This window comes from Marmota monax, unplaced genomic scaffold (assembly GCF_021218885.2).
Source record: "Marmota monax isolate L192 unplaced genomic scaffold, Marmota_monax_Labrador192_F-V1.1 WCK01_AAM20220418_F8-fsc00317, whole genome shotgun sequence".
In the NCBI taxonomy this organism is placed as follows: domain Eukaryota; kingdom Metazoa; phylum Chordata; class Mammalia; order Rodentia; family Sciuridae; genus Marmota; species Marmota monax.
The window spans coordinates 1,064,343-1,092,293 of NW_026693234.1; the positions used below are offsets into that span (position 1 = coordinate 1,064,343).

At 34.7% G+C, this 27,951-nt stretch overlaps 1 protein-coding gene across 4 annotated transcripts in view; it reads right to left on the bottom strand.

Moving 5' to 3' along the window:
• Cct6b (chaperonin containing TCP1 subunit 6B) overlaps positions 1-27,951 on the bottom strand; it is a 53,525-nt gene that overhangs the window by 7,239 nt on the left and 18,335 nt on the right. For 2 of the 4 annotated variants that reach the window (XM_046456094.2, XM_046456092.2), the window contains exons 2-10: positions 26,701-26,764; positions 26,045-26,179; positions 22,566-22,739; positions 19,443-19,546; positions 11,166-11,276; positions 10,875-11,034; positions 8,729-8,811; positions 7,707-7,803; positions 6,811-6,958 (exon numbers count right to left, since the gene is read on the bottom strand). In XM_046456094.2, coding sequence (XP_046312050.1) covers positions 6,811-6,958; positions 7,707-7,803; positions 8,729-8,811; positions 10,875-11,034; positions 11,166-11,276; positions 19,443-19,546; positions 22,566-22,739; positions 26,045-26,179; positions 26,701-26,703 — 1,015 coding nt within the window. In that variant the 5' untranslated portion in view covers positions 26,704-26,764. The remainder of the gene's footprint in view (positions 1-6,810; positions 6,959-7,706; positions 7,804-8,728; positions 8,812-10,874; positions 11,035-11,165; positions 11,277-19,442; positions 19,547-22,565; positions 22,740-26,044; positions 26,180-26,700; positions 26,765-27,951) is intronic. The other 2 variants (XM_046456093.2, XM_058583063.1) reach the window with 2 other exon arrangements.

Below are 27,951 nucleotides of genomic sequence, written 5' to 3' on the forward strand. Positions count from 1 at the left end.
AGTAGGAATGGGAAGTTATTATTTAATGGTACAGTTTTATTTTACAAGATGAAAAATGTGTGGGTAGATCATGTAGTGGTTGTACAATAGTGTGAATGCACTTATTACTACTGGAACTATACACTCAAAAATTGTCAAACCATAAATTTTATTATACATATTTATCACAATTTAAGAATAATTTTAAGTTTTAAAATTTAAGAATAATTTATTTTTAAAAAATACAAATGCATTATAACTAAGTAGTTTATCCCAAGAATGTAAACTTGATTGAATGTTTGAATCAGTATAATTTACCACTTTAAAAAACTAAAAGAAAAATAATATGATCATCTCAATAGATGCAGAAAAAGCACATGACAAATCCAGTATCTATTCTTGATTAAAAAAAAAAAAACTGCAGTGCACAGTGACACAATCCTGTAATACCAACTACTCAGGAGACTGAGGAAAGGGGAAATCATAAGTTCAAGGCCAGTCTTGGCAATTTTGTGAGATCCTGTCTGAAATTAAAAAAAAAAAAAAAAAAAAAACTAAAGGCTTGGAATGTAGCTCAGTGATAGAGCTTAGCATGCACAAGTCTTTAGGTTCAATCTCCTAATACTACAACAACAATAACAACAACAACAATAATAATAAATAATAAAAACTCTCATTCAACTAGATATAGAAGACAACTTCCTCAGCCTGATTAGAAAAAAAAATCTACAGCTGATAAAATATATAATGGCAAAAAATGGAATGCTTTCTATCTGTGTTAATGAGCTTTTCTTTCCTTTTACAAAATACCTGAGGAAACAACTTAAAGGAAGAATGATCTATCGTTTGTAACACAGTTTCAGCAGTCTTAGTGCATGGTGGGGTGGCTCCACTGCTGTGGGCTGGAGTAGGGCAGAACATCCTGGCAGAGAAGTCATGGTACAGCAGAGCTGCTCATTTTACAGAGGCCAAGAAGCCCAGGAGGAGGGGAGCTGGGGAGAAGGGCAGGCCTCAGGGACCCACTTCCTTCAACTGGGTCCCACCTCTCATATTTTCCGTCAATGATTAATCTGTTGACAGGATCAGAGCCCTCATGATCCAATTACTTCCTAAAAGCTCCATCTCTGAACATTGCTGCACTGGGAACCAAGCCTTCAACAAGTGAGGCTTTGAGAGAAATTCCAGATCCAAAATATAATGACATCTACGATTAGGAGTAAGTAAAGGATGTCCACTCTCATCATTTCTATTCAATGTTGTATTAAAGTTCTAGCCCATGAAATTAAAAAAAAGAAAGAAATGATAGTCATCCATATCAGAAAGGAAGAAGTTAAATTGTCTTTATTAGTAGACTACATGACCATTTATATAGAAAGTTCAATGAAACTTTTATTTAAAAAGGCTATTCAGACTAACAAGTGAGTTTAGCAGGCTGTAGAATTCAAGATCAATACACATTAATCAACTGTATTTCTTCTATATGTTAGTGACTAACAGCCCGAAATTGAAATTTTAAAATATAATAGTAATCGAACTATCTGAAACACCTAGGGCTAAATCTAAAAAAAAAAAAGAATTTGAGAAACTCATACTAAAAACTATAAAAAATACTGATGAGATAAATTCAAGAAGACCCAAATAAAAGGAGAGAAATACTCTGCATATGAGGTGGAAGACTCAATATTGTTATCAAGTATCTCCAAAATGATCTACAGAGGTAATGAAATTCCAACCAAAATCCCAACAGTCTTTTTCAAAAAAAAAACTTGACAAGCTGATTCTAAAATTCATATGCGAAGGACTTCGATAACAAAATAACTTGAAAAAGAACAAAATGTGAGGCTTAACACTAATGATCTAAAGACATATATAGCCATTAAGACAGTATAATATTAACATTAAGACAAATAAATCCATGAAACAGAATAAAGAACACAGAAATAGAATCACAAAAATATGGACAACTGATTTTTTTTTTTTTTTTTTTTAGTATGGGGGATTGAACCCTGGAGCACTTAACCACTAAGCCACATCCCAAGCCTTTTTCTATTTTTTTTTTTTTACTTTGAGGCCTCTAACTTGAGATCTCCCTACCTCAACCTCCCCAGTCACTGGGATCACAGATCACCTCATCCAGCTGGACAACTGATTTTTAATAAAGATGCAAAGGGAATTTGGTGGTGAAACATGTTCTTTTCAAGAAATGGGGCTAAAACAATGTAACACTTATACGTGAAAAAAATGAGCATGGATCCATATCCTGAACCATATACAAAAAGTAACTTGAAATGAATCATAGACCTACTGCTTCCTGATTGTTGTGTCCTGAACTGCTTTCCTCTACCATACCCTTCCACCACAATGTGCTGTGCCTCATCTCTGGTCCACAGCAATGGAGTTGGCCACCTAGGACTGACACCTCTGAATTGAAGGCCATTCCAACATAGATAGATGGATAGATTGATATATAGATAGATAGATTGATTGATTGATTGATAATATTTTAGTCCTGATGAAGACTTACAATTTGTCATCAAAAGGCAGCCATGGAGGGCTGGGGTTGGGGCTCAGCGGTAGAGCACTTGCCTAGCACGTGCAAGGCCCTGGGTTCCATCCTCAGCACCATGTAACAATAAATAAATAAAATAAAGGTATTGTGTCCAACTACAACTAAAAAATAATTTTTTTTTTAAAAAGGCAGCCATGGATCTCTGCTACAAAGCAGTGTCTGTTAAACACCTTCCACTGCCATTAGGAATGCAGCAGAGCTATTCTCTGAAATGAATAACTCCACATTCAAAAGAGGTTTTCAAAAGATGCTGGGAACTAAATAGATTAAGATGAACTGAAGACACAGAAAACCGGTATGTTTACAGAATAAGTAGTTTTAGTCATTTAATCTTATAATAAATGTATTTGGCTATGACATGCTGCTCTCCCATGAAGCACCATGAAAGAAAGAAAGAAATCAAGCAAGCAAGTAAGCAAACACCTAAATGTAAACCTTAAGACAATAACACTTTAAAAAGAAAAAAATAAGAGAAATTTTGTGACCCTAGGTTAGGTAAATATTTCTTAGATACCATACCACAAGCATAATCTGTGAAAGAAAGAAAACTGATCTTAGACCTCCTCAAAATTAAGAACTTCCGTTTGAAACACACTCTTTAGAGAATAACAAGCTATGGGCAGAGAAGGATAAAACTCTACAGATCATATATCTGACAAAGTACTTGAATCTATAACATAAAAGAACTTTTAAACTCAACAATAAGAAAACAATTTAATTTTCAAAAAGGACAAAAAATTGAACAGAAACCTTATGAAGGATACATGGATAACAAGCACATAAAAAGATGTTCAACATCAATAATCATTGGGAAATGCACATTAAAACCCTAATTTGTTTGTTTGTTTAATATTCAAAAGGCTAAAACAGCCTATCATATCAAGTATTGATGAGAATAACAGGAATGTTCATACACTGATTATGGGTGTAATGTAAAGGTGACAAAACAGTTTGTCAATTTCTAAAAAATTAAATATATACCTATCATAGCCATTGGATTCCTAGGCATTTATCCAATAAATAAATATCTGTAAAAGACTTATTCATGGCAGCTATATTTGTAATAGCCAAGAACTGGAACTAACTAAATTCCATTAACAGGTGAATGGATAAATTATAGTATATTCACACAAAGGAATCCTATTTAACAATAAAACAGAATCAACCACAGAAAGATAAAATATTTCAAAATAATCAATCAGTATCAAAGAAGTTATACTAAGGGCTGGGGTTGTAGCTCAGTGGTAGATCATTTGCCTAGCATGTGTGAGGCACTGGGTTCGATTCTCAGCACCGCATATAAATAAATGAATAAAATTAAGGCCCATCAACATCTAAAAAAAATTTTTAAAAAAGAAGCTATACTAAAACAAGAGAACAGGGGCTGGGGTTGTGTCTCAGTGGTACAGCACCTGTCTTGCATATGGAGGCACTGGGTTCGATTCTCAGCACTGCATGTAAATAAATGAATAAAATAAAAGTCTATCAACAACTAAAAAGAATTTTAAAAAATAAATAAAACAAGAGAACATACTATATTATTGCATTCATATAAAGTATTACAGAATGCAAACTCATCTGTAATGACAGAAAGCAGACCAATGAATGCCTGGAGATGGGGTGGCATGGGGAGAAGCAGAGGGAGGAATTATCAATAGGCACTGAGGAACATTTTTGGGGTGATGGATATGTTTATTATCTCAATTGAGATGATGGTCAGGGGTGTTCACTTTAAATATGTGCGATTCCTTATGTCAATTATATCTTAATAAAATTCTTTAAAAAAATAAGTGGTTGAAGTGATAAAGAAAAATAGTAGTTTATTCATCCATCTATGTATTCTGAATTCTAAGAATTGAGTGTAACTATCAAAGGCTTCAAGAGTCTATCAAAAGTAACTACAAAAATTTGGTATGCTGGTGCATGCCTGTAATCCTAGTGACTTCAGAGGCTAAGGCAGGAGTATCTCCACATTTGACGTCAGCCTGGGCAACTTAGTAAGACCCTGTCTTAAACTAAAATAATAAAAAGGGTTATAGATGTAGCTCAGTGCTAAAGTGCCCCTGGGTTCAATCCCCAAAATAGCAACAATATTTTTCTGACTATAAAAAGCAGACAGTGACCCATATATAAAGCCCCATATTATTTCCAATTAGGAACTAATATATTTTCTCTTTTTTTGGTAATGAAATCTATGTATATTCTGGTAACTTAAATATTAATAGTGATTCATAGTGGTTAAATATTAATATTGATTATTATATTTGCTATTATTTATATTCTTTTCTCTAGGTTCTAACTTTCCACTTCAACTTTAATTTTACATTATTTCACATCTGTTTCTGCTTATCAAACAAATCTAACCATTATTTATGTTTCTTATCTTTCTCACATGCCATAAAATTCAACCTCTTAGAGTGTACTTTTCAGTATTTTAAAAAATATATTGCCAGGCATGGTGGCGCATGCCTAAATCCCAGCGGCTTGGGAAGCTGAGGCAGAAGATCACAGCCTCACCAACTTAGCAAGGCCCAAAGCAACTCAGTGAGACCGTGTCTCTAAATAAAATACAAAAAAGGGCTGGGGATGTGCCTCAGTGGTTAAGTGCCCCTGAGTTCAATCCCTGGTGCCAAAAAAAAATTATATATATATATAAAAAATATATTTACAACACATTGCAATCAGGCTGGGGTGGTGGCTCAGTGGTAAAGCATTTGCCTAGTATGTGTGAGGCACTGGGTTCGTTTCTCAGCACCACATATAAATAAATAAAATAAAGGTCCATTGACAACTAAAAAATATTTTAAAAAAAAGACTGCAATCATCACCACTAATTTTAGAACATTTCAGCATCCCTCCCCCCACCAAAAAAATCCCTGTGCCCATTAGCAATCACTCTTCTCCCCTTCCCAGTCCTTGGCAATCATTAATCTCCTTTTTGTCTATGTGCACTTGTCATTCTTGGACATTTCACATAAATGAAAGCATATAGGAGGACTTTTGTATCTGGATTCTTTGACCTAGCAATGTTTTCAAGGTTCATCCATGTTGTAATGTATACCAGTACTTTATAATACTCTTATCATGAAAATACCACATTTTTTATTCATTTATCAGCCAATGCACATTTGGATTGTTTCCATGTTTAGCTATTTTGAAAAATGCTGCCATGAACATTTGTGTGCAAGTTTTTGTGTGAACATGTTTTCAACCCTCTTACATATATCCCTAAGACTTGTTCGGTCATACAGTAACTACATGTTTAATTTTTTGAGGAACTACATGTCTTCCAACACTTTCCATTAGCAATGCATTCAGTTTCCAGTTTCTCTACATTCTGTCTACATTCTGTTGTCCAGCTTTTTTATTATAGCCATCTTAGAGGTTGAGAAAGAGTACCTCTTTGTGGTTTTGATTTTCATCTCCCTAATGACTGGTGATGTTGAACATCTTTTCATGTGCCTATCATCCTACTTTAAATAAGTTATCTACCCCAAATCCTTTTCAGAAGAAAGTTGGTTATAAATTATTAATAAATAATAAATGCTAATATTCCTTCCTAATTTTTTCATAAAATAATACTGCACCTGAGGTAACAGAATGAATTCTAGCTATAAAAATTTTCATGCTTTTAAAAATAAACTTCTAAGGCTGGGGCTGTAGGTCAGTGGCAGAGCACTTGCCTAGCACTTGTGAGGCACTGGGTTTGATTCTCAGCACCACATAAAAATAAATAAAGGCATACTTTCCAGCTATAACTACAAAAAAATTAATAAAATACAAATAGACTTTTAAAAATAAATAGTGACATTATAAGTACTTTTTCATTTCATAAACTAATTAGGGAGGACAGCAGAATATTAAGAACATTTCAAAGGAAAACTCTGTGTTTGTTTTTTTTTGCAGGGGGGTTGCATACCGGGATTGAACTCAGGGGCATTCAACCACTGACCCATATCCCCAGCCCTATTTTGTATTTTATTTAGAGACAGGGTCTCACTGAGTTGCTTAGCACCTCACTTTTGCTAAGGCTGGCTTTGAACTCATGATCCTCCTACCTCAGCCTCCTGAGCTGCTGGGATTACAGGCATGCACCACTGTGCCCAGCAGTAAAAATATTTATAACCCAAACAACACACGGTCCAAAGTGGAATGAAAAAATACTAACAATTCTTATCTTTTGAAATACCATATATATCATGACAGATTTATTACTAATTAAAAAATATGTGAGGTCCATATCCATCACAAAAAGACCTTACCATCTTCAATGGCATTTTTGATGGCACGAAGTCCATCTCTTAGGGCATCCTTGATTTGTGTAAGAGTATGCTTATTTGGTCCTTTGACCAACAAGGTGACAGAGCGAGGGTTAACACAGTCCTCAATAAAAGTGAACTTTTCTTCACCCTAAAGAACGACACAAGAATTTCAGGCTGGGGATATAGCTCAGGGGTAGAATGCTTGTGGAGCATGTGTGAGACCCTAGGTTCCATCCTCAGCACCCTCCTCCCCCCGACACACACACAGATATAACTTTAATATTCAATGTCATTATGAAATCAAGACTTATTTTATATGAGAATCTATTCTTCATGTGAATTTTTCTTAAGCATAACTAAAAATATATTTAAAAGTAAGTTGTGGCCGAGCGCGGTGGCGCACGCCTGTAATCCCAGGGGCTTGGAGGCTGAGACAGGAGAACTGCGAGTTCAAAGCCAGTCTTAGCAACTGCGAGGCTCTAAACAACTGTGTGAGAACCTATCTCTAAATAAAATATACAAAACAGGGCTGGGGATGTGGTTCAGTGGTTGAGTACCCCCGAGTTCAATTCACAGTACCCCCAAAAAAATAAATAAATGAATAAATTGTATTTGAACTCTTAAAAATATTTAGGTAAATAAATTGCAAAGTCTGTCCTATAGATTTCAAAATGCAAAATATGAATTAAAAAGTTAGTATTTTTTAAAAAGGCTTAGTATTCACTTTATAACAACTATTTTTAAATATTATTTTAGTTGTAGATGGACACAATACCTTTATTTTACTTATTTATTGGTGCTGAGGATTGAACCCAGTTCCTCACACATGCTAGGCAAGCGCTCCACCATTGAGCTACAACCCCAGCCCTATAACAATTATTCACAAAAATACTCACTAGTGTGTACTCATATACAAGACCAGCATGTCCCAAGCATTCTGCATTTAGGTCTTCAAGAGAATTCACAGCCACTCCACCACAAGCAAGAGAGAGTCTGAAATTACATAGTTTTGGTTATGGAAAACATAAAGGCTAATTTCTTAAAGATGAAAGGATCTAACATAGAAGATTACATAGTTGCTGTGTTATATTATTTGGGGGCAATTTGTTTACTTTTTAGTTGACAAATAAATGTATTTAAAACATACAACATGATATTTTGAAATTTTACACACACACACACACACAGCAAAATGGCTAAATCTAGCTAATTAACAGATGCATTAACTTTCGTAGTTATCATTTTTATGGTGACAACACTTAAAAATCTAGTCTTAGCATTTTCAACAATACGTATATTATTAACTACAGTCACTATGTTGTACAATAGATCCTTGAATTTATTCTTCCTAACAGAAATTTGTATACTTTGACCTACATCTTCTAAACCCCCAAACTTCCTAGCCTCTGGTAAACTACCATTCTCCTATCTACCCCACCCTACCATACTGGGGATTTAATCCAGGGGTGCTTTATCACTGAGTTACCATCCCCAGCCCTTTCAATTCTTTATTTTGAAACAGGTCTCACTAAGTTGCTTAAGACCTCACTAAGTCGCTGAGATTGGCCTCGAACTTGAAATTCTTCTACCCTAAACTCCTGAGTTGCTAGGATTACAGGTGTGTGCCTTTGTTACGATTTTCTCTCTACTTCTATGACTGCAACATTATTAGACTCCACATATAAGTGAGATCACATCCCATTGCATTGTTTTTAAAATCTCTCTTAAAAATATGAAAACCTTCCTTGTACTTGACTCTAATTTTACAATTTCAACTGTTTATTAAAATTAAGAACAAAATTTGGAATTCGTACACTACTATTTTGTTCAACAATGTTTACTTATAAACTAAAAGGATTAAACATGGAATAACTTCAGTTTGTTTAAAGAAGTTGGGATGTATAATGCACAAGCTTACCTTTCCATATTTCTTCTTTTGGCTCTACGAAGAGCTACTATTCCATGTTTTGCAAGAACATCTAAGGAAAATGGATCAATTCCCTATAATTAAATAACACAAAAATTGTAAACTTTATTCTGTGCTGTATATCAAACCCATGCTAGGCAAGCACTCTACCACTGAGCTACTCTCCTAGGCATAAACATATTTTAAACGAGCATTTCTCAAACTTTTTCATCTCAGTATCACTTTATACTCTTAAAAATTAAGAACCCAAAGAGCTTTTGTTTATATGAGCTATATCTGTTTATCATAAATTAAAATTAATAAATTTAAAAATATTTGATAACCATTAAAATAATATACCTATTTTATGTTAACATAATATTTTTTTAATAAAAATTTACTATACTTTCCAAAATGATTTACATGAGAATGATTTACATTTTTGCAAATCTCTTTAATGTCTGTCTAAATAAAAGACAGGTAGATTCTCATATTTGTTTCTGCATTCGGTTTGGTATAATATGCTGTTTTGGTTCAGATACATAAAGAACTCTGGCCCCACCACATAGATAAAAATTGGAAAGAGAAATATTTTTAAAGACTTTTCAGCTGCACATGCCTGTTATCCTAGTGACTCAAGAGGCTGAGGCAGGAGGATCACAAGTTTAAGGCCAATATCAGCAACACAGTGAGGCCCTAAGTAATTTAGTGAGGCTCTAAGCAACTTAGTGAGACCTTGTCTCAATCAATCAATCAATCAATAAAAGGGGATGGGGGTGGGAATATGGCTCAGTACTTACATGCCCTTGGGTTCAATCCCTAAAAGCCTTTTCAGACAACTAGGTATTCTTCTCTGATACTGTATATGTTATGGTTTAGATGTGAGATATCCCCCAAAAGCTCACATATGACACAATGCAAGTGTTTAGAGCTGAATTGATTAGGGGATTAACTAAGTGGTTTAAGTGAACGCAGGTAGAGTGTGACTAGAGGAAGTGGGTCATTGGGGGTCTTCTTTTGAGGTACATATTTCTTATCTGGTGAGTTGAGTTTCTCTCTGCTTTGATATGGGAGATTGAACCCACAGGTGTTCTCCCTCAAAGCTACATCCCCAATCTTTTTAATTTTTATTTTGAGACACAGTCTCACTATGTTGCCAAGGCTGGCCTCAAATTTGCAATCCTTCTGCCTCAAGCCTCTTAAGTCACTGGAATTACAGGCCTGCATCACTATGCTCAAACATTGGTCTTATACTTTAAAATGCATTATTTATCTATGTGTTATTTTGAAAAATCCTGCATGTTTAGTCATTTATTAAATATTGATTAACTTGGGGCTGGGGTTGTGGCTCAGCGGTAGAGCACTCGTCTCGTGTGCGCGGGACCCTGGGTTCGATCCTCAGTACTACGTAAAAAAATGAATGAGTGAAATAAAGGTATTGTGTCCAACTATAAAATAAATATTAAAAAAATATATTGATTATATACAGGATACTTAACTACATTAGACTCATATGTTACCACTGGCAACAAACACTGTCAGGTATTTTCCTTGAAGTGATAGAATTGCTTCATTCATTTCTCAGAAAAATCTTCCAAATACCCAAATCTAAATAATATATAGTTTGTCAATCAGTCATTCTTTCAAGCTAAAAATGAATAAAAGTAACTAGTTTAGCTCACAGATCAATCATTCAAGGGTTTCCTTCAAGACAGCCATCCCATTTTGGTATTTTAGTAGAAGTTCTCTTTGTGTATTTCATATTTTATCACTCAAGATTTATAAAAGAATGCATTAAGGATCAAAATTTAATAAAACTTACTAGTGTTACCGTTTGATCAAAACATTCATAAATGAAACTGCCTTTCTTTTTTCTGCAAGTGTGTGGTGGTGTGGCATAAAGACGATGAGGACTGCCAGGATGGTTGGAGCTGCTGCCTTCATTTGTACTAAGGTGCTGGCAGTTTTATCTACCATTGCTTTTGCACCAGCATTGCAAATGTCAACACAATGTGAAAGGATTATTAATATAAAAATAGTTTTAACATCTGAGTCCCTGTAAGGGTCCTTGGAACCCTCAGGGTCCATAAAGCACACTTTGAGAAATACTGAAAAAAACTTACAAATAATTAAAATCTAAATGTTTTTTTTTCCTCACCTTTTGATTAATGACAACAAATCCTTTATTGGTCTCAGAACAGACTTTCTCTTTGAGGTCTATTATTTTTTGTACTCTATCTTCAATAAATTTCCTTTCAGCTTTTACCAATTTCTCTTTCTCTTCTGCAGTCTTGTAAAAGAAACCAGAGTTCACCTCTCTAAAAGATTAATAAAAACAAGATAAAGACAGAGGGAAAGAAGGAAACAGAAGAAATCTGGGAGGGAAGAGATTTTAAAACACTTTTAGAAAAAACAGTTTAAAAATTTATAAAGAGAAATTATCACTTACGTTTTTTCATATTCTAGTGACACATTGCAAGTAAGAATAAATGCATCTCTTACTTGCTTTTTCATATCTGGATGACGGGCACCATGATCCAAAACTAATCCTCGGATCAACCTATTAAAACATGCAGTTTCTTACTTTGAATATACGCTCTAAAATTTGACATAAATTATACTCAAATTTAAATACAAAACAGCCAAGGCACACATTGTTTCTTTGTGAAAACTTCAAAATCTAACATATAATTAGTAAAATCAGAAAAGAGAATCTATTTTAACATAGTATGACTGTGAACTCACAATGAAAAGTCAAACCAGAATTATTCTCTAAGTTCTACAGCTCAAAAACATGATACCACTGATCAAGTAATGAAAGGAAGGTATAAAATGAAGCTCTTAGGAAAAATCTGTTCAAGATAATTACATGAAACAACTAAAACTGTTAACCTAAATATCTAACAATAGGATATTGCTCAGCAATGACCCAACTATTTGATGGTCACAAATACTATGTAACAGAGTTGGGCATAGTGATGCACACCTTAATCCCAGTAACTCAGGAGGCTGAAGCAGGAGGATCCCAAGTTTGAGGCCAGCTTGGGCAACACAGAGAGAACCTATCTCAAAATAAAAACTTAAAAATGGCTGGGGATGTAGCTCGGTGGTAAAGGACCCATAGATTCAATCCCCAGCACCAAAATAATAATAAGGTGGAAAAATATTTACAAGATAGTTGATAATCACTGAATGACAATTTGCATTTAAAGCATGAGTGTAACTATACTTATAAAGAAATAAGGATCTTGACATTAAAAAGGAAAAATATAACCCCCTAGGCTTTCATGGTAGGAATTTAGTGGGGCACTTTTTTTCTGTTTGCCAAATATTCTTTCTAAAGTACACATTTTTATAACTTGTAAAACTGATTTACACACACTTAGGGGATAGCATTTCTACTTAAGAATCTTTTAGAAAACCAATATTTGTCACACCTTAAAGAAATTATTTTTAAATAATTCAACGTACTTATAAGGAAGTTTTCAAATGTTTAATACAACTAGATTACTACAACTCCTGAGTGAGAAGATGTTTTATTTAGGAAGAAACTAAACATTCAATGTTCTCCACTTTCTAAGCCTCCTTCATGCTTCCTGTCTCATCACTCTCATCAAGTGACCTTGTTTCTTTGAGAAAACAGAAACATTGTCCCATCACTACCTTTAGCAATCCTACTGCTATGAATGAAGTATTCATCCTCCTCTGTAAGGTTAATCTCTCTGCTTATTTATTGAACTCTATTCCCCTCTTTGTTCCGGCATTGTCTCCTATATCAATTCTTCTTTCCTATCAGAACATCCTTATCAGCATACAAATTTGCTATGATAGAGCCCATCATTTTTTTGTTTTTTAAAAACAAAACAAAAACTTCTCCATGAGCTCCATTCCAGTATTTTCTTCTATTTCTTTGCTCCACTTTGAAGCTAAACTCCTCTGGTTGGTCCACATTTGCATTTCCACTTCTTCCAAACTCTTCTCTCTCGAGCTCACCTTCAATATGACTTTCATCTCTACCTCTTTAGAAGCAGCTCTCATTAAAGAAACCAAAAACTGTTTTCCAAATATAACAATAAATTTTCAGTTTATAACAATATACTTAAACTTTCAGCAACATACAACAAAGCTGCTTTTTCTCTCCTTAACATACCTTCTGCTTTTGGTTTCTGGGGCACTACTCTCTTGGGTATCCCACTTCAGTGACCACTGCTTCTCAGCTTCCTTTATGAATCTTCATCTTTTCAAACTCTGGGCATTAGAATTCCCAAGCCTCAATCTTTAAACTTCCTCTTTTCTCTATTTTTATTCACCTCCCAGGTGATCTCATTTACTCTCATGGCTTTAAGTCATCTATATATTGATGATTCTCAAATACATATTTCCAGTCCAATCCTGAACTCCAAACATCACACCAACTGCCTACTCAACATCTCCACAGGATACTTACAGGCATCTCAAACATAACATTCCCCAAAATGAACTCATTTATTTCCCCAAACTTGTTCCTCTCACTCTTCTCCATCGCAAGATACAGTGTATCTACTTTTCCAGCTGATCATGCAAAAACCCCTTGACTTTTATTTCTATCTCATTTTACGCAGAACCATTGCCAAATCCTACTGCCTCTTCCTTCTAAAATATGCCCTGAACTAAACCATTTTCATTTTTAACCTGAACTATATTAACAAATTCCTAATTGCTCTCCTGTTTCTTCCCCTCCCCCACCTTCCAACTTGCTCTAAAGTGTATTCTCCACACAAAACAACTACAGATATCCTTCTGAAATATAAATCAAGAACTTGCTATCTTCAGTAACAGTAGGCTAATTTGGACCAACCCTATGACCAAAAACTAAATAATGCTGTATTACAAACCAAAACTTAACAACACTGAACATGTACAAGATAGTAGATTACAAGACCAAAACTAAAAACAAAACAGGAACTGCAGGTATTTTTATTCTAAAGTTATTTGACATGCCAGACAAATATAAACTTTAGTTCCAATAACTTCACAATGAAATGGGACAAAATTAAAAGCCCAGTGATCATCCAAAGTGGTGAGTCTAATAGGAGATCTTCACATTGAGCTTAGATCCCAAAAGGCTACATACTCAGGGTCATACAGAAGGATGAGCTAGAAATAATCAGTCCTCACATGAACTGGCATTAAGAATTCATATCAAATGAATATGCCAAAAAAGTCTCAAGCTTTAAATTTTAAGTAGTCCCTGGGCTCCCAACATAAGTGAATGCAAATCCTCTCTCCAGAAAGGCACCTTCATCCTAGGTCTCAAATTCTTTCTTTCTTTTTTTTTTTGGTACTGGGCATTGAACTCAGTGGCACTCAACCATTGAGCATCATCCCCAGCCCTGTTTTGTATTTTATTTAGAGACAGAGTCTCACTGACTTGCTTAGTGCCTCGCCATTGCTGAGGCTGGCTTTGAACCCGAGATCCTCCTGTCTCACCCTTCCAGCTGCTGGGATTAAAAGCATGCACCACTGCTCCCAGCCTCTGAAATTATTTTTACAAATACTTCTTTCAAGCGCAATGAATGGCACATATGGAAACAAAGCATGATGAGCAAGAACTAGAAAAATATAATTAACACCTGAAACAAGCCAAAATTTAAGATATTATCAGATATAAATTCTATGCTTTAAAGAGTTTATTTAAAGGTAATTTTGGAAAGATCCGCAGGGAACAGAAAATCATAAGTGACAAGCAGATTCAAGGAAGAACAAAATATAACTTCTATAAGTAAGTACATAAAGAAATACACACATGTATACACCACCGTTAAATTTTTTACAAACAAGATGGGCACAGTGGCACATGCCTACAATTCCAACACTCAGAAAGCGCAAGCTGGAGGATCACTTCAGTTCATGAGTTCAAGATTAGCCTGGGCAACAAAGCGAGACCTCGGCTCAAAAAAAAACAAAACAAAACTTTTTTTTTTTTTTTCCAAGGGAGCAACAGACATGTGCTGCAGTCTGGCTGGGCACAATTCACCAGCCACTTATCAAGCAGAAATGAACTTTATTTTTAGAACACATACACCGCACCACATGAGCTCTTCAGGAATTCCCTCAGAGCCCAACTGCCACCACCAGCTTCCCACAAGCCACTCAACCCCCCCCCCCCCACACACACACACACACACTCCTCCTGCTCTTGAGGCCGATTGACTGGGTGGGAGGGGCGGAGCCAAAAGAGTCCCCCAGTGAGCAGCTCCGTGGTCTGAAAGGGCGGGGAAACAGCCCAATGAGCATCATGCAGAGGAGCCAATCAGCTGGCAGCTGGAAGTTTGCTGGGGCCCCTTCAGCTGTGGCTCTCAACAGACATGCATCCATATGTCTAACAAAAGGATGTTATAATGTTTTCAGAAGCACTACTCATAAAGGTCAAAATTGAAAGCTACCTAACTTCTCATCATTAGCAGAGTGAATGGATTGCAAGAGTAACAATAAAATACTACAGAGGAAATGAGAATGAATGATCTACTATACATGGAACAGTTCAGATGAGTGAAAACAATACCAAATTAAAAAAAAAAGTCAGAATCAAAAAAGCACCTGCTTTATGATTCCCCTTAGACAAGTATAAAACAAGTAATATTAATCTATGTCATAGAAATTCAGGTTAGTCTTGACAAATAAAGGCTGAAAGGGAACATACCAAGGGAAGGTTCTTGGAGATCTGTTTCTTTTATGAATGCTAATTATACAGATATATTAGAAAATTCATCAAGCTATACCATTATGGTGGGAACACTCTTCATTGTGTTACTTTTCAGTGACTATACTTCATCTAAAATTTCTCCTAATCAAAAGATTGATTTAAAGATTAGCCACTGCTCAACAGAAAATAATTGAATAAGTCACTACAAAATAAATAACTACAGATTAGCCAAATACTGGGTATGTAATGTAACACAAAAGAGAGAAAGTAAATGGAAGACAGAGTAAGAACATCAAGCATATGTTTAACTGAAGAAAAATAACAGGTAACAGGGCAGAATAAATATTTCAGGAGGTAATGGATGTGAACCAAATAAAATACATCAATTCATAAACTCAAGAAGCCCAGAAAATACCAAGCAGAATAAACAAAAAGAAATTCTACACATCATAGTAAAAGTGTAGAATACCAAAGAGAAATATGTCTATATCATCTAGGCAATTAAAAATTTCATTAAAAACAGCTAATTTCTTAAGAACAATCATGGAAGTCAGAATACAGCATAACAATCCTTCAATCAGCTCAAAGAAAATGCTCCTCAACTTACAACAAAGTTTTATCTCAATAAAATCATCAAAGTTGAAATCATTGTAAGACAAAAATGACATTTACTTTTCCCAACCTTCTCAACATCATAGTTTACTCCACAGTACACTGTAAAGTATCTGTCCTTTACTCTCCTAAATGTTCACTGGTGGGGAGCTGTGGCTACTTTCACTGCCCAGCAATGGCAGAGGGTATCACACCACAGATTACTAGGAAAAAATCAAAATTCAAAGTATAGTTACTACCGAATTCATATCACTTTCACAGCATTGTAAATTTAAAAAATCATAAATTGAACTGTTAGGGACCATCTGTACCTGTGAATCTAGTTCGATATACAAAAAAGTAAAATACAAAGAATGAAGATGAAATAAAGGCATTTTCTGGAAAAAAAAAAAAACAAACAAACAACAATATGCCTCCAGCAAACTTTCACTAAAGGAAATCTATACAGAATGAACTTTAAGCAGAAGTAAAGTACAGTAGTCCCCTTGTCTGAAGTTTCACTTTCCTCAGTTTCAATTACCCATGGCCTCAGTTACCTGCTGTCAACCACTGTTTAGCATTAACAAATGAGGGATTAGATGATTGTTGAGTCATCTACAAAGAAAGAGGAAGACAAAGAAGCTAAGTCAGATGTGGTGGCCATGCCTGTAGTTTCAGCTACTGAGGAGGATGAGGCAGGAGGATCACTTAAGTCCAAAAATTTGAGACCAGCCTGGACAATGAGAAGGAGAAAGTGGAGGAAAAAGAGGAAGAGGAAGAAGTGAAGAGGAAGAGGAGGGTGATGAGGGTGAGGAAGAGAAAGTAGAGGAGGAAGGAGGAGGAGGAGAAGAAAGGGAAGCAGAATCACCAATGTGGACATTACCCAAATTTGCCAGTGTGTTAAATGGCACAGACATTAAAGGACAAAATTATGGAATACAGTCCTCAGCTGGAATGCAACATTAAAGCTACTTATATGGTCACTGAAGTATTAGCTTCTGCAGCAACACCTTGATGAGAAAGAAACAACAACTTTTGATTATAATGTTCTTCCAAAAAATTTCAGCAAAAGTTCTTTTAGTTGTCAAGGATCACTGACCATTGACATTGTCATGGCTCTGTGATCTACCAGAAGAAGATGATCCTCCTTCTTAAGTATCATCAGAAGGTATAGTAGCTTATATGTAGCTTAACACGACATCACAATGCCTAAATCATTCATTTCTCTTCATCTCATCATGTAGACACTGTATTATATCACATCATTATAAGAAGTAAAAATTGTAAAAAATCAAGTAGAATATAACAGAGAAAGATTAAAAGTAAAACATTAAAAAATAACAGGCAAATACTAATTTAAAAAAAGCTGGTGTGACAGCTATATCAATATCAGATAAATTACACTTTTAAGCCATTACTAGAGAGAAGATGGTCACTTCATACTGTTAAAAATGTTCAATGCACTGCAAAAATATAATGCTTTAAAAACTGTATGCATTTAATAAGACAGTCTTTTGTTTTGGTTTGGTTTGGTTCTTTTGGCCAGGGATGAAACCCAGGGCCTCACACATACTAGGCAAGTATTATACTACTGAGTGACATTCCCAAGCCAAGCCAAGTCTCAAAATATATAAAGCAAAACTGTCAAAACTAAAAATACAGGGTTGGGGTTGTAGCTCGGTGGTAGAGAGCTTGCCTAGCATGTGTGAGGCATTGGTTTTAATCCTCAGCACCACATAAAAATAAAAACATAAGATATTGTCTCCCTCTACAACAACTAAAAAATTTTAAAAAACTAAAAATACAAATCTACAGTAACATTGAAAGATACTAACATATGTCTTTCAGTAATTGACAGAATAAGCAGATAAATACCAATAAGGATAAGAAGGTCTAAATGAAAGTATTAACAAACTTGATGCCCTTGATCTAACTGGACATATATAAACTTGTACCTAACAACTGCAGCATACATTTTTTTCAAGTACATGTAACATTAACAAAAATTGACTATCTATACACTCAGCCATAATGCATAGTCAAACAAATTTCAAAGCAATGAAATTGGTGAGTGGCAAATGCTTGTAATCCCAGCAGCTCGGGAGGCTGAAACAGGAGGATAGACAGTTCAAAGCCAGCTTCAGCAACAGTGAGGTGCTTAGCAACTCAGTGAGACCCTGTCTCTAAATAAAATACAAAATAGGGCTGGGGATGTGGCTCAGTGGTTGAGTGCCCCTGAGTTCAATCCTTAGTACCCCTGCCCCCCAAAAAGCAGTGAAATCTCATAGAACATAGTTTCTGACCATAATATAGTTAATCTAGAAATCAATAAAAAAACCAAAAAATGTCCCTAATATTTTGAAATTAAGAATCACAGTGCCAGATGCAATAGTTCATGCCTGTAATCCCAGCTACTCAAGAGGCTGAGGCAGGAGGATAGAGAATTTGAGGTCAGTCTAAGCAACTTTATGAGACCCTATCTCCAAATCAAATTAAAAAGAAGGTTGGAAATGTAGCTCAGTGGTAGAGCACATGCAAAGCCCTGTGTTCAATCCCCAATACTGAAACACACACACACACACACACACACACACACACCCCTCATGGACATTAGAAAATATTTTAAACAGAATAAAAATTATAAAACCACATATCAAAATTTAAGGAATGCAGCTAAGTAATACTTTCAGGACAATTTAACACCTTAAATACTACATTATAAGAATAGAAAGCTGAAAATTAATAACCTAAGTAGCTATCTATTGGGTGCAGTGGCAAGCACCTGAAGTCCCAGCTACTCAGGAGGATGAGGCAGAAGAAATTACTGAGCCCAGGAGTTCTGGACCAGACTGGAAAACATAGTGAGACACTGTCTCAAAAAAAAAAAAAGAAAGAAAGAAAGAAGGGGCAGGGAGGAAAAAAATACATAGTATAGAAGAAGAAAATATCTCCAAAAAAGTAAAAGAAATTAAATAATAAGGTGAAAGATACTATGAAGCAAAACCCAAACCAATCCCTGGAAAAAAATTATCGAAAAGGAAAAATAAAACAACACCAGGAAAAATAAGGATATCACTATAGATCTTGCAAATAGGATTTTATGAACATTTATGTCAAATATTTAAAGACTTAGACAAAATGGATGAATTCCTGGAAAAAATATTACTTAATAAAGTGGTTCAAAAAGAAGTATAAAAACCTAACTTGTCCCAAAAAAACTACATGAATAATCAAGACTCTTTCCACAAAAAATGTGCAAGACGAATAACCAGACTTCTTCAAAATAATTTTCAAAGTAAAAAGTAACTGGCTCATGGTAGTGAAAGGCATGAACTAGTTAATGCATGTTGAATGAATAGACTAATGTTGAGGTAAAACAACTAGTGAAATTAATGAAAGAACATTTGAAGAAAACCAAATATTCTAAACCTATGTATCGTCAAAATTTACTGTGTATCTGTTCCTGCTTTATGCTTCATCTCCACTATTTCCACCATGAAGAGATCAATAGGGTAACCTGGTCTTCTAACAGCCAATACGGAATCCACCACAGCCTGAAAGAGAAGTGAATGAGGATAGTTGATTATTTGGACTATTAAAAAAAAAAAAAAAACCCTGGCCCCCATAATCAATCACCAAATACAGAAAGGGCTTCAGGTTTCAAAATATAAGGCAAAGCCAACAAATAGCATTTTATTGTAGACACTGACAAAAAAATAATATGCATGGATACTTTAGAGTCTAAAGGAACTACAGAGATCATCAGGTCCAAATCCTTTATTACATAGATAAGGAAACTGAGAGAACCTAAGAGATTACAGTTTTAAAATAAGATCTGATAGCAGAGCCAGGACTAGAATTCAGGTCTCTGTTAATGTCAAGCCACTGCTATTTCTGCCTCACTAACACTATATAACCTCTTCCACCAAAGGGTACCTTAATAGAAAAGGAGGAAATACAATCTAAGAGCTCAAATTTGCTGCCTATAATAACATGTCATTTTTCAGTCTCATGTTTTTCCATGAAAAGTTTCCAGGTCATGCCACACATTTATTTCAATGTGAAAATAATGCTTCCACCCAAATGGTAAAGTAAAATTGACATGCCAGGAAAACTTGTCTCATTTATTTTGCTATATTTCCCCAGGGCTGTGCAATTTTAAAAGCAGAACACAACATATCTTTTTAAAAAAATATTTATTTTTTTAGTTGTAGCTGGACACAATACCTTTACTTTATTTTTATGTGCTGCTGAGGATAGAACCCAGGGCCTCACACGTGCTAGGCAAGCACTCTACCACTCAGCCACAACCCCGGCTCCAGAACACAACATATATTATGGTTAGCTCAGAAATAATATGAAAAAAAAAACTGATTATGAAAATTAAGAGCTAAGGTATAACCACCCTAAAATAAAACAAAAAACCCACTATATCTTAGAAGATTTTACCTGCAGTAACATAATACTTAATTGTGGCACTTACTAGAGAATAAGACAAAGTTGTCACTGGGTAGTAAGAACATAAGTGGTTTTATATCTCCAAAAGAAAATGGTGCTTCTGCACAGCAAAGGAAACTATTAAGAATGAGAAGAGAGAACTTCTAGAATGACTGAAAATCTCTGCTAGCTACTCTTCTGACAGAGAATTAATATCTAGAATATATTTATTTTTAAAACATTTATTTTTTAGTTTGAGGTGGACACAATATCTTTATTTTATTTTTATGTGGTGTTGAGGATCAAACTCAGCACCCCGCGCATGCCAGGCGAGTGCGCCACCCCTTGAGCCACATCCCTAGCCCTAGAATATATTTAAAAACTCAAAAACTTAACAATCTCCCCCCAAAATAACCCAATTAATAAAAGGGTAAATGAATTAAACAAACACTTCTCAAAAGAAGAAATACAAATGATCAACAAATATATGAAAAAATGTTCAACATCATTAGCAATTAGGGAAATGGAAATCAAAACTCCACTGAGATTTCATCTTTTGCCAGTCAGAATGGCAGTCATCAAGAATACAAATAATAATAAATGAAGGAGAGGATGTGGAGACAAATGAACACTTTTCCACTGTTAATGGGATTGTAAATTAGTACAATCACTATGAAAATCAATATGGAGTTTCCTCAAAAAAACTAGGCATGGAAATACCACATGACCCAACTATACACTCCTTGGTATTTATCCTAAAGAATTAAAGTCAGCATACTATAGTGAGACATGCATACCCATGTGTAGAGCAGCACAATTCACAACAGCTACAGTGTCCATCAACAGATGTATGAATAAAGAAAATGTGGAAATATACTAATGGAGTTTTATTCAGCCATAAAGAAAAATGAAATTATATCATTTGCAGGAAAATGAATGAAACTAGACACTGTTTCATAAAGCAACATAGGTTAAACTGAAGTCAAGGATCATGTTTTCTCTCATATGTGGAAGCTAGAGAGGAAAAAGAAAAAGATGGGGGCAGGGATCTCATGAAAATCAAAGGGAGATCAATAGAGGAAAGGGAAGAAGGGATGAGAGGAAGGTGGGAGGAAAGGAGGAAGGAAGAAGTGCTGGGGAGTGATATTGGCCAATTATATCATTATATTGTGTGCATGTACGAATATGTAACAATAAATTCCATCATTATATACAACTATAATGCACCAATAAAAAATGTGGAAAGAGGAAAAAAGAAAGAAAGAAAGAAAATGACTGCCCTAAATAGCAGAGATCTTGAACCACTTGAGTGTTCCAACAGCAGAAAATGTAGCTGCTGCTTCTGACTCTGCTCAGCAAGAAATTGTCTGATTTTAATCCAATTTCCCATACTTTTCTTATTGGGAAGGAGAATTAAGCAGAGGCAACTCAGGTGTTTCAGTCCATTTGGCATTTGTATTTCTCAAATTAGTAAGATAGCATTCTGCTTTGTATTTCCTTTGCTGTGCAGAAGCACCATTTTCTTTTAGAGATATAAATATGAGTTTGGTTACTATGAATTCATCATTTCTGATACATTTAATACGGTCAAGTTTTAGAAATTGCAAAGCTGGAGAACAATAATGATGTCATCAAATGATAACCACCTGATAAAAGCCTTCTTAAAATATCCAACCAATCTTGTCTGTATATTACATATGCTCCTCCTTTAGAAGAAAAGAAAACAAACACACATTTCCCAAATGTGAATATTATATATCAGCTCAATCATGCTTCGTAAAAGTAGTAAACTTAACTACAAGGCACACTGCAAAAACAACTTCCTCATGTATCACTCTATAACAAAATATGGACCTCTAGGTTTAGACTAGTATACTACCCATAGGAGATAATCTACAGGAGGCCAACTCCCTCCAACTTTCAAGTCACATAAGTGTTAATATGACACTTTTGGAAAACTACAAATACTATTCTGACCAATTAATGTCTATACATAAGCCTGTAAGTGTTTATCTCCTTATTTTGTTGTACATTCAAAAGAATCACATGCAAATCTTGGCTGTCTTCTAGGAAAAAGAAAATATCATCATGTGTTAGGCTATACTCATTCTCAATACAAAAATTTTAATCACATACCTCTGTTAACACATCAGCCAGTTCTGCATGAACTTTCGTCCGTAGAGATGTTCTAGCCACATCTAAGAGGATTTCTCTTTTCATCTCCTTTTTTACTTTAACTTCCTCCAAAACATCAAGTGCTTTTATCTTTGCAGCTTCAAATCCTTCTGCTATTATTCTAGGGTGCAGGCCCTATTATATCAATATGAAATTTAAAATTATGAAGTAAATCATTGAAAGTCAAAAGTAACTATCCTCTCCTATTAATATATTCCAAAAAAGTAATGTTAGCCACATTAATGCCACTAAACGTAAATGAGCAATTTATAAAAGATAAAAGTTGCTCTGTTTCCAAAAATTATGACTACATTGTCATGTGGTGCCCTTCTAAATGAGCTCCAACAACAGCAACAACAAAAAAGGCTCCTTTTAATGCTAAGCATTTAGAAAAAAGTGCTAAACAACACCTTCACCCAGTGATCAAAGTTAACATCACAGTAATGATAGACATCATGCGCCTTCTGATAGGATGCATTCAGAAGAGCACAACAGTACTTCTGTGATTTTCCTGCCAAAAATTAATAACCTGAGTATAATTGTGAGGAAAGAGACAAATCCAATTAAGGGACTTTGTATAAAATAACTGGCCTATAGTCCTTAAAAGTAGCAATGTCATGAAGCATAAAAGGAAGCTCAAGAATTATCTCAGCTTACAAGAGACTAAAGGAACATGACAACCGAATGCAATGCATGATCCTAGATTTTCTTTTTCTATAAAGGTCACTATTGGAAGCAGTGGTGAAATTTGAATAAAATCTGCAGATTAGATAATAGTACTACTTGAATGAGTCAATGTTAATATTAATTTCCTGTTTTATATAATTACACTGTGGTTATATATGAGAATCCTTGATTATAAAAATGTACACCGACTAATTCTGAAATAGATCATATCTGAAGCTTACTCTCAAATCATTTAGAAAAAGATACATACAATGATATATATTATTTCCTCTGATATATAGTACAATATGATATGTATGATATGTACAGTGATATATATGATTTCCTCTATTATAATGTTATATATAATTATATATACAAAATTATATATTATATATATGTGTGTGTGTTATATATATATTATATCTCAGAGCAAGGCCAAGAATGGAGAAATTATAAAAATTGGAGAATATGGGTAAAACATATATAGGAATTCTTTGTTAACATTCTTGCAACTTTTCTGTAGATCTGAAATTCTGACAAAACAATTTTAAACAGTATTATTTACTCTGAAAAATAATAAATAGGGGCTGGGGTTGCAGCTCAGTAGTAGAACACCTGCCTATAGCATGTGTAAGGCACCAGATTTGATCCTCAGCACCACATATAAAATAAATAAATAAATAAATAAATAAATAAATAAAAGTATTGCGTCCATCTATAACAAAAATATTTTTTTAAAATAATAGTTAACAAATTTTGTGAAGGCTGGTACAATTTCTAATTTATTCCCACCATTCCTTTATGTCACTCCTATAATATTTAAAAGTTGACATTTAATTGAACATTTGTGCTGGGCACTATCTAAGAGCTTTACATGAATTAGTTTAACCCTCTCAACAACAGTATGAAGTGGATATTTATTACTCCCACTATACACAGGTGAGTGACCAAATTTTAAGGGAATAATGTAATTTGCCTTAGATTAGCAAACTAGTTAAGTGGAGCAATGTACCAAGGAATGAAATTGACCAAATTACGTGTATGCATGTGTGAATGAATATATAATAGCAAATCCCACTAACATGTAAAACTACAGTGTACCAATAAACATTTTTTTATAAAAGTGGAGCCAGGATTTAAACCCAAGAGACGTGACTCTAGAGTCTCGCTATTACCATTTTCAAAAATTTCCTCAGTCCAGGACATCACAATTGCTCATCTGGACTACTAGAACCTCTCTTGTCATGACTCCCTTAAAATTGTCCCCAAACATTTAAAATGCCAATATGACCACATCAGATGTTACTATGTTGACATGTTTAGTCTATTCAACACAGAATAAAGTGCAAGTTTCCTGGTTAACGTACCACACACCCTCTGTGATCTGGCTCCCACCTCCTCCAGCCTCTTCTCTGCTACCATCCAAATCATTATAAACTCCAGCAACACCAAACTGCTTGCTGCTCTATAAAACACTATGTTGTTCCTTCTCTCTGGAATGCCATTCTCCTTGCTCCTCACTCTTTCATCTGGCTCATTCCATCCTGAAAATTTAGCTCAGGACTTACTTCCTGCAGTGAGTTGCTTTCTGACTACAACAGTTTAGTTTAGGAACTCCTTTCCTCCTTAGTGTTTCTGCCATATCCTGTGCCTAGCTCTATCACCATCTGCCAGTTTCATTATTATGTCATTACCTACCAATCTCTCAAAATAAACCAAACCTTATATTGTTTGGGTGTCCCTCTTCCCAGGTCAAGGAGTGGATCCTGATTAATTTAAGTCAATTCCCCTTAAAATGGTTATTGGTTTAGAATGAGCATAAGACTAAAGTTGGCCCAACCACAAAAAAAGAAGTTGTGTCCCCTACTGAGTATTACCAAGAAGCAAGTAACCCTGATTTCCTTTGACAGTCTTACACTCAAGATAAAAACAAGCCTTAGGATGAAACAGTACCATGAATGGAAGAGCTAAGAGACAGAAAGGTCCCAGGTTCTTGATGACTGAATAAACTTTTTAATCAATTCAACTTGGATCCAATCTTATCTCTTAATGTTCTTATGGGAGCTTAATAATTTCTTCATTGTTTAAGTGAGTTTTAGTCAATTTCTACTGCTTACAGGCCAAAGCATCCTAACTGAGATAAGTTGCAGGTACTGAATTAATAGACAATTTTCAATACTGAATAAAACACAAAGAAGCAATAATTTCAGCACTTTAACCGGGTAATGCTTTGCTGAATGGTCTCTGAATAAGAGAAAAAATTCAAATAATTATAGGAAACAGGTAGGTAATACTAAGAAAAGAATAGAGATCAAACAAAGACACAGAGCTAGAAATGTGCATGATGTTTCTGAGGCTAGTTAATGGAGGAATCTGAATAGATGGTTTATAAAGGAAAATAAATCTAAAAAGGTAGGTAAATTCACAAGATGGGAAACTTTCAATAAGGTTTTCCCTCCAGTTATTTTTTTAAAGGTGTGTAATTTGTTTTCAACTTTTATTAGTGGCATTTTCTTTCTTAAGCCATTACTCTTGGGTACATGGGTAATTTTTTTTATCTTTCTATAGATCTTAACCATTTCATTTTTAAAAGAGGCATATTATTCCAATAAAAGGCATTTATTTATTGGGGGGGTGAAGTTCATTGCTATTTCCATTTATAAATATCCAAGAATATCTTAATTAAAATTAACCTGTACCCTCTCTAAAATTAAACCATTTTATTTTTTATAAACTTCATTCAAAATATGAATTCTGTGAAATAGTAATACCTCAGAAATGTAAAGATCAGCTTGTTTTAATAACTCTCCAATAATTAGAACATTTGAAGTAGTACCATCTCCTGTGATGTCATCCTGTGCTGTTGCAACTTTTGCTATCAAGGAAGCTGTTGGGTGTTGAATTTGCTGGAAAAAGTAAGCAACAGATTTAAAAAGAAAGGGGAATGAGATAGAGAAGGCCACAAAAAGATAACCTAAGGGTCAACAGTATTATTAAGAAATAAGCTTGATCCTACAAGTTTACAAGTTTTATATTATCAAATACTTTGTAAATGTCAAGTCCAAAATTTAAAAATTGAGAACTAATGAGGTTTGAACACTCCTTTTTTCAGAATGCAATGATATTTACAAAAGAAGATTAAATCCTTCAATCTCAAAGATGAATATTTATGAAAATTGCAAAGGAATTTTTATTCTTCCATGATTACAAAGAATATAACACAGTGCCTTAAGTTTGTTATTAATTTGTAAATATCCCTAAGTTATTGTTTGAAACAGCAAAAAAAAAATTATTGAGGTTTAATCCAACAGGCATACCTCAAGACTGCAATATTTAGCTGACAGCCTTGGCTTAAATGTATACAAATTGTACCATGTTCTTACTTAAGGCTTATTAAGGTTTGTTAAAGTCAACAGCATCAGCTCACCATCTCATGAAGCAGTACATTGCCATCTTTGGTGAGTTTGATGTCACCGGCACCAGAAACAAGCCTGTTCAAAGAACAGTAATAATATTAACTTCACATGTCAAGAGTCAAACACGACATTCCCAGTACTTGTCGTTCCACTTTCCTTAATAAAGGAAACAGGGCTTTGAAAACTCCATTATGCCATGGGGGAATACCACAGTAACTATCACCACTTGCTGCTCACAGGATCCTTTCTCCCAAGATGAACTTATGGTGAATTCAGACCAAATGGAATATTCGGAGAGTACTTGAGGATTTAGAAACTTGGGTCAAAGAGTATGAGAAACAAAGCACATGTTTGCAAACTTTCCTGCAGGTTTTTATTTTTGGTAAATGTCATCAATCATTCACTCCTTCAACTTAGTTCCCCTCATTCATCACCAAGCTAGATCACCAAGCTCTGTCAATTCTACGATCTAAATATCTCTGAGTCATAACCCCCACTCCCCATTTCCACTGTCATTATCATTCTACCCTGGACTGCTTAAACAGCATCCTGATTACCTCCAAATTTGAATTTACCTTCCATGCTATACATTAATTTTTCTAAAAGGCAATGTGACTCAAAAATCCCTCAGTAATTTGTATGTTCTCCATCACCTTCAAGGTAAAATCCAAACTAATTTAGCAATGACATACTTGACCTTTCCCAATCTGGCTTGTCTATCTTTCTTCCTCATCTACCACCTACCTACAAACCAAGTCTTTTACTTCCCCTTAAATTGTTTTTGTTTTGTTTGTTATGTTTACATTGTTGGGCTTTCTTATTCCTGAAATTATTCTACTTAGGAGGACTTGTACTCCTTCTCCAACTGGTGAACTCATTCTTCTTTCAAGACTATGATCAAACATCATCTGTTATCTTTTTAAAATATTTATTTATTTTAGTTTTAGGTGGACACAATACCTTTATTTTATTTTTATGTGATGCTGAGAATCCAACCCAGTGCCTCACGCATGCTAGGCAAACTGCGCTACCACTTGAGCCACAACCCCAGCCCCATCATCTGTTATTTGAGAGGCTTTTCCTTCTGCCATCAGTAATTAGTCCCTTTCCTCAGTATAATCATATGCATCTATATATAATTAGCACATCTGTCTCTACCAGATTTCCTTAAGAACTAAAACTATCTTTGTCATCTGTTTTCCCAGCATCTAGTGCATAAGTGCCTTCTTCTACTATTAATATTAGTTTTCTCCTTGCTGTCA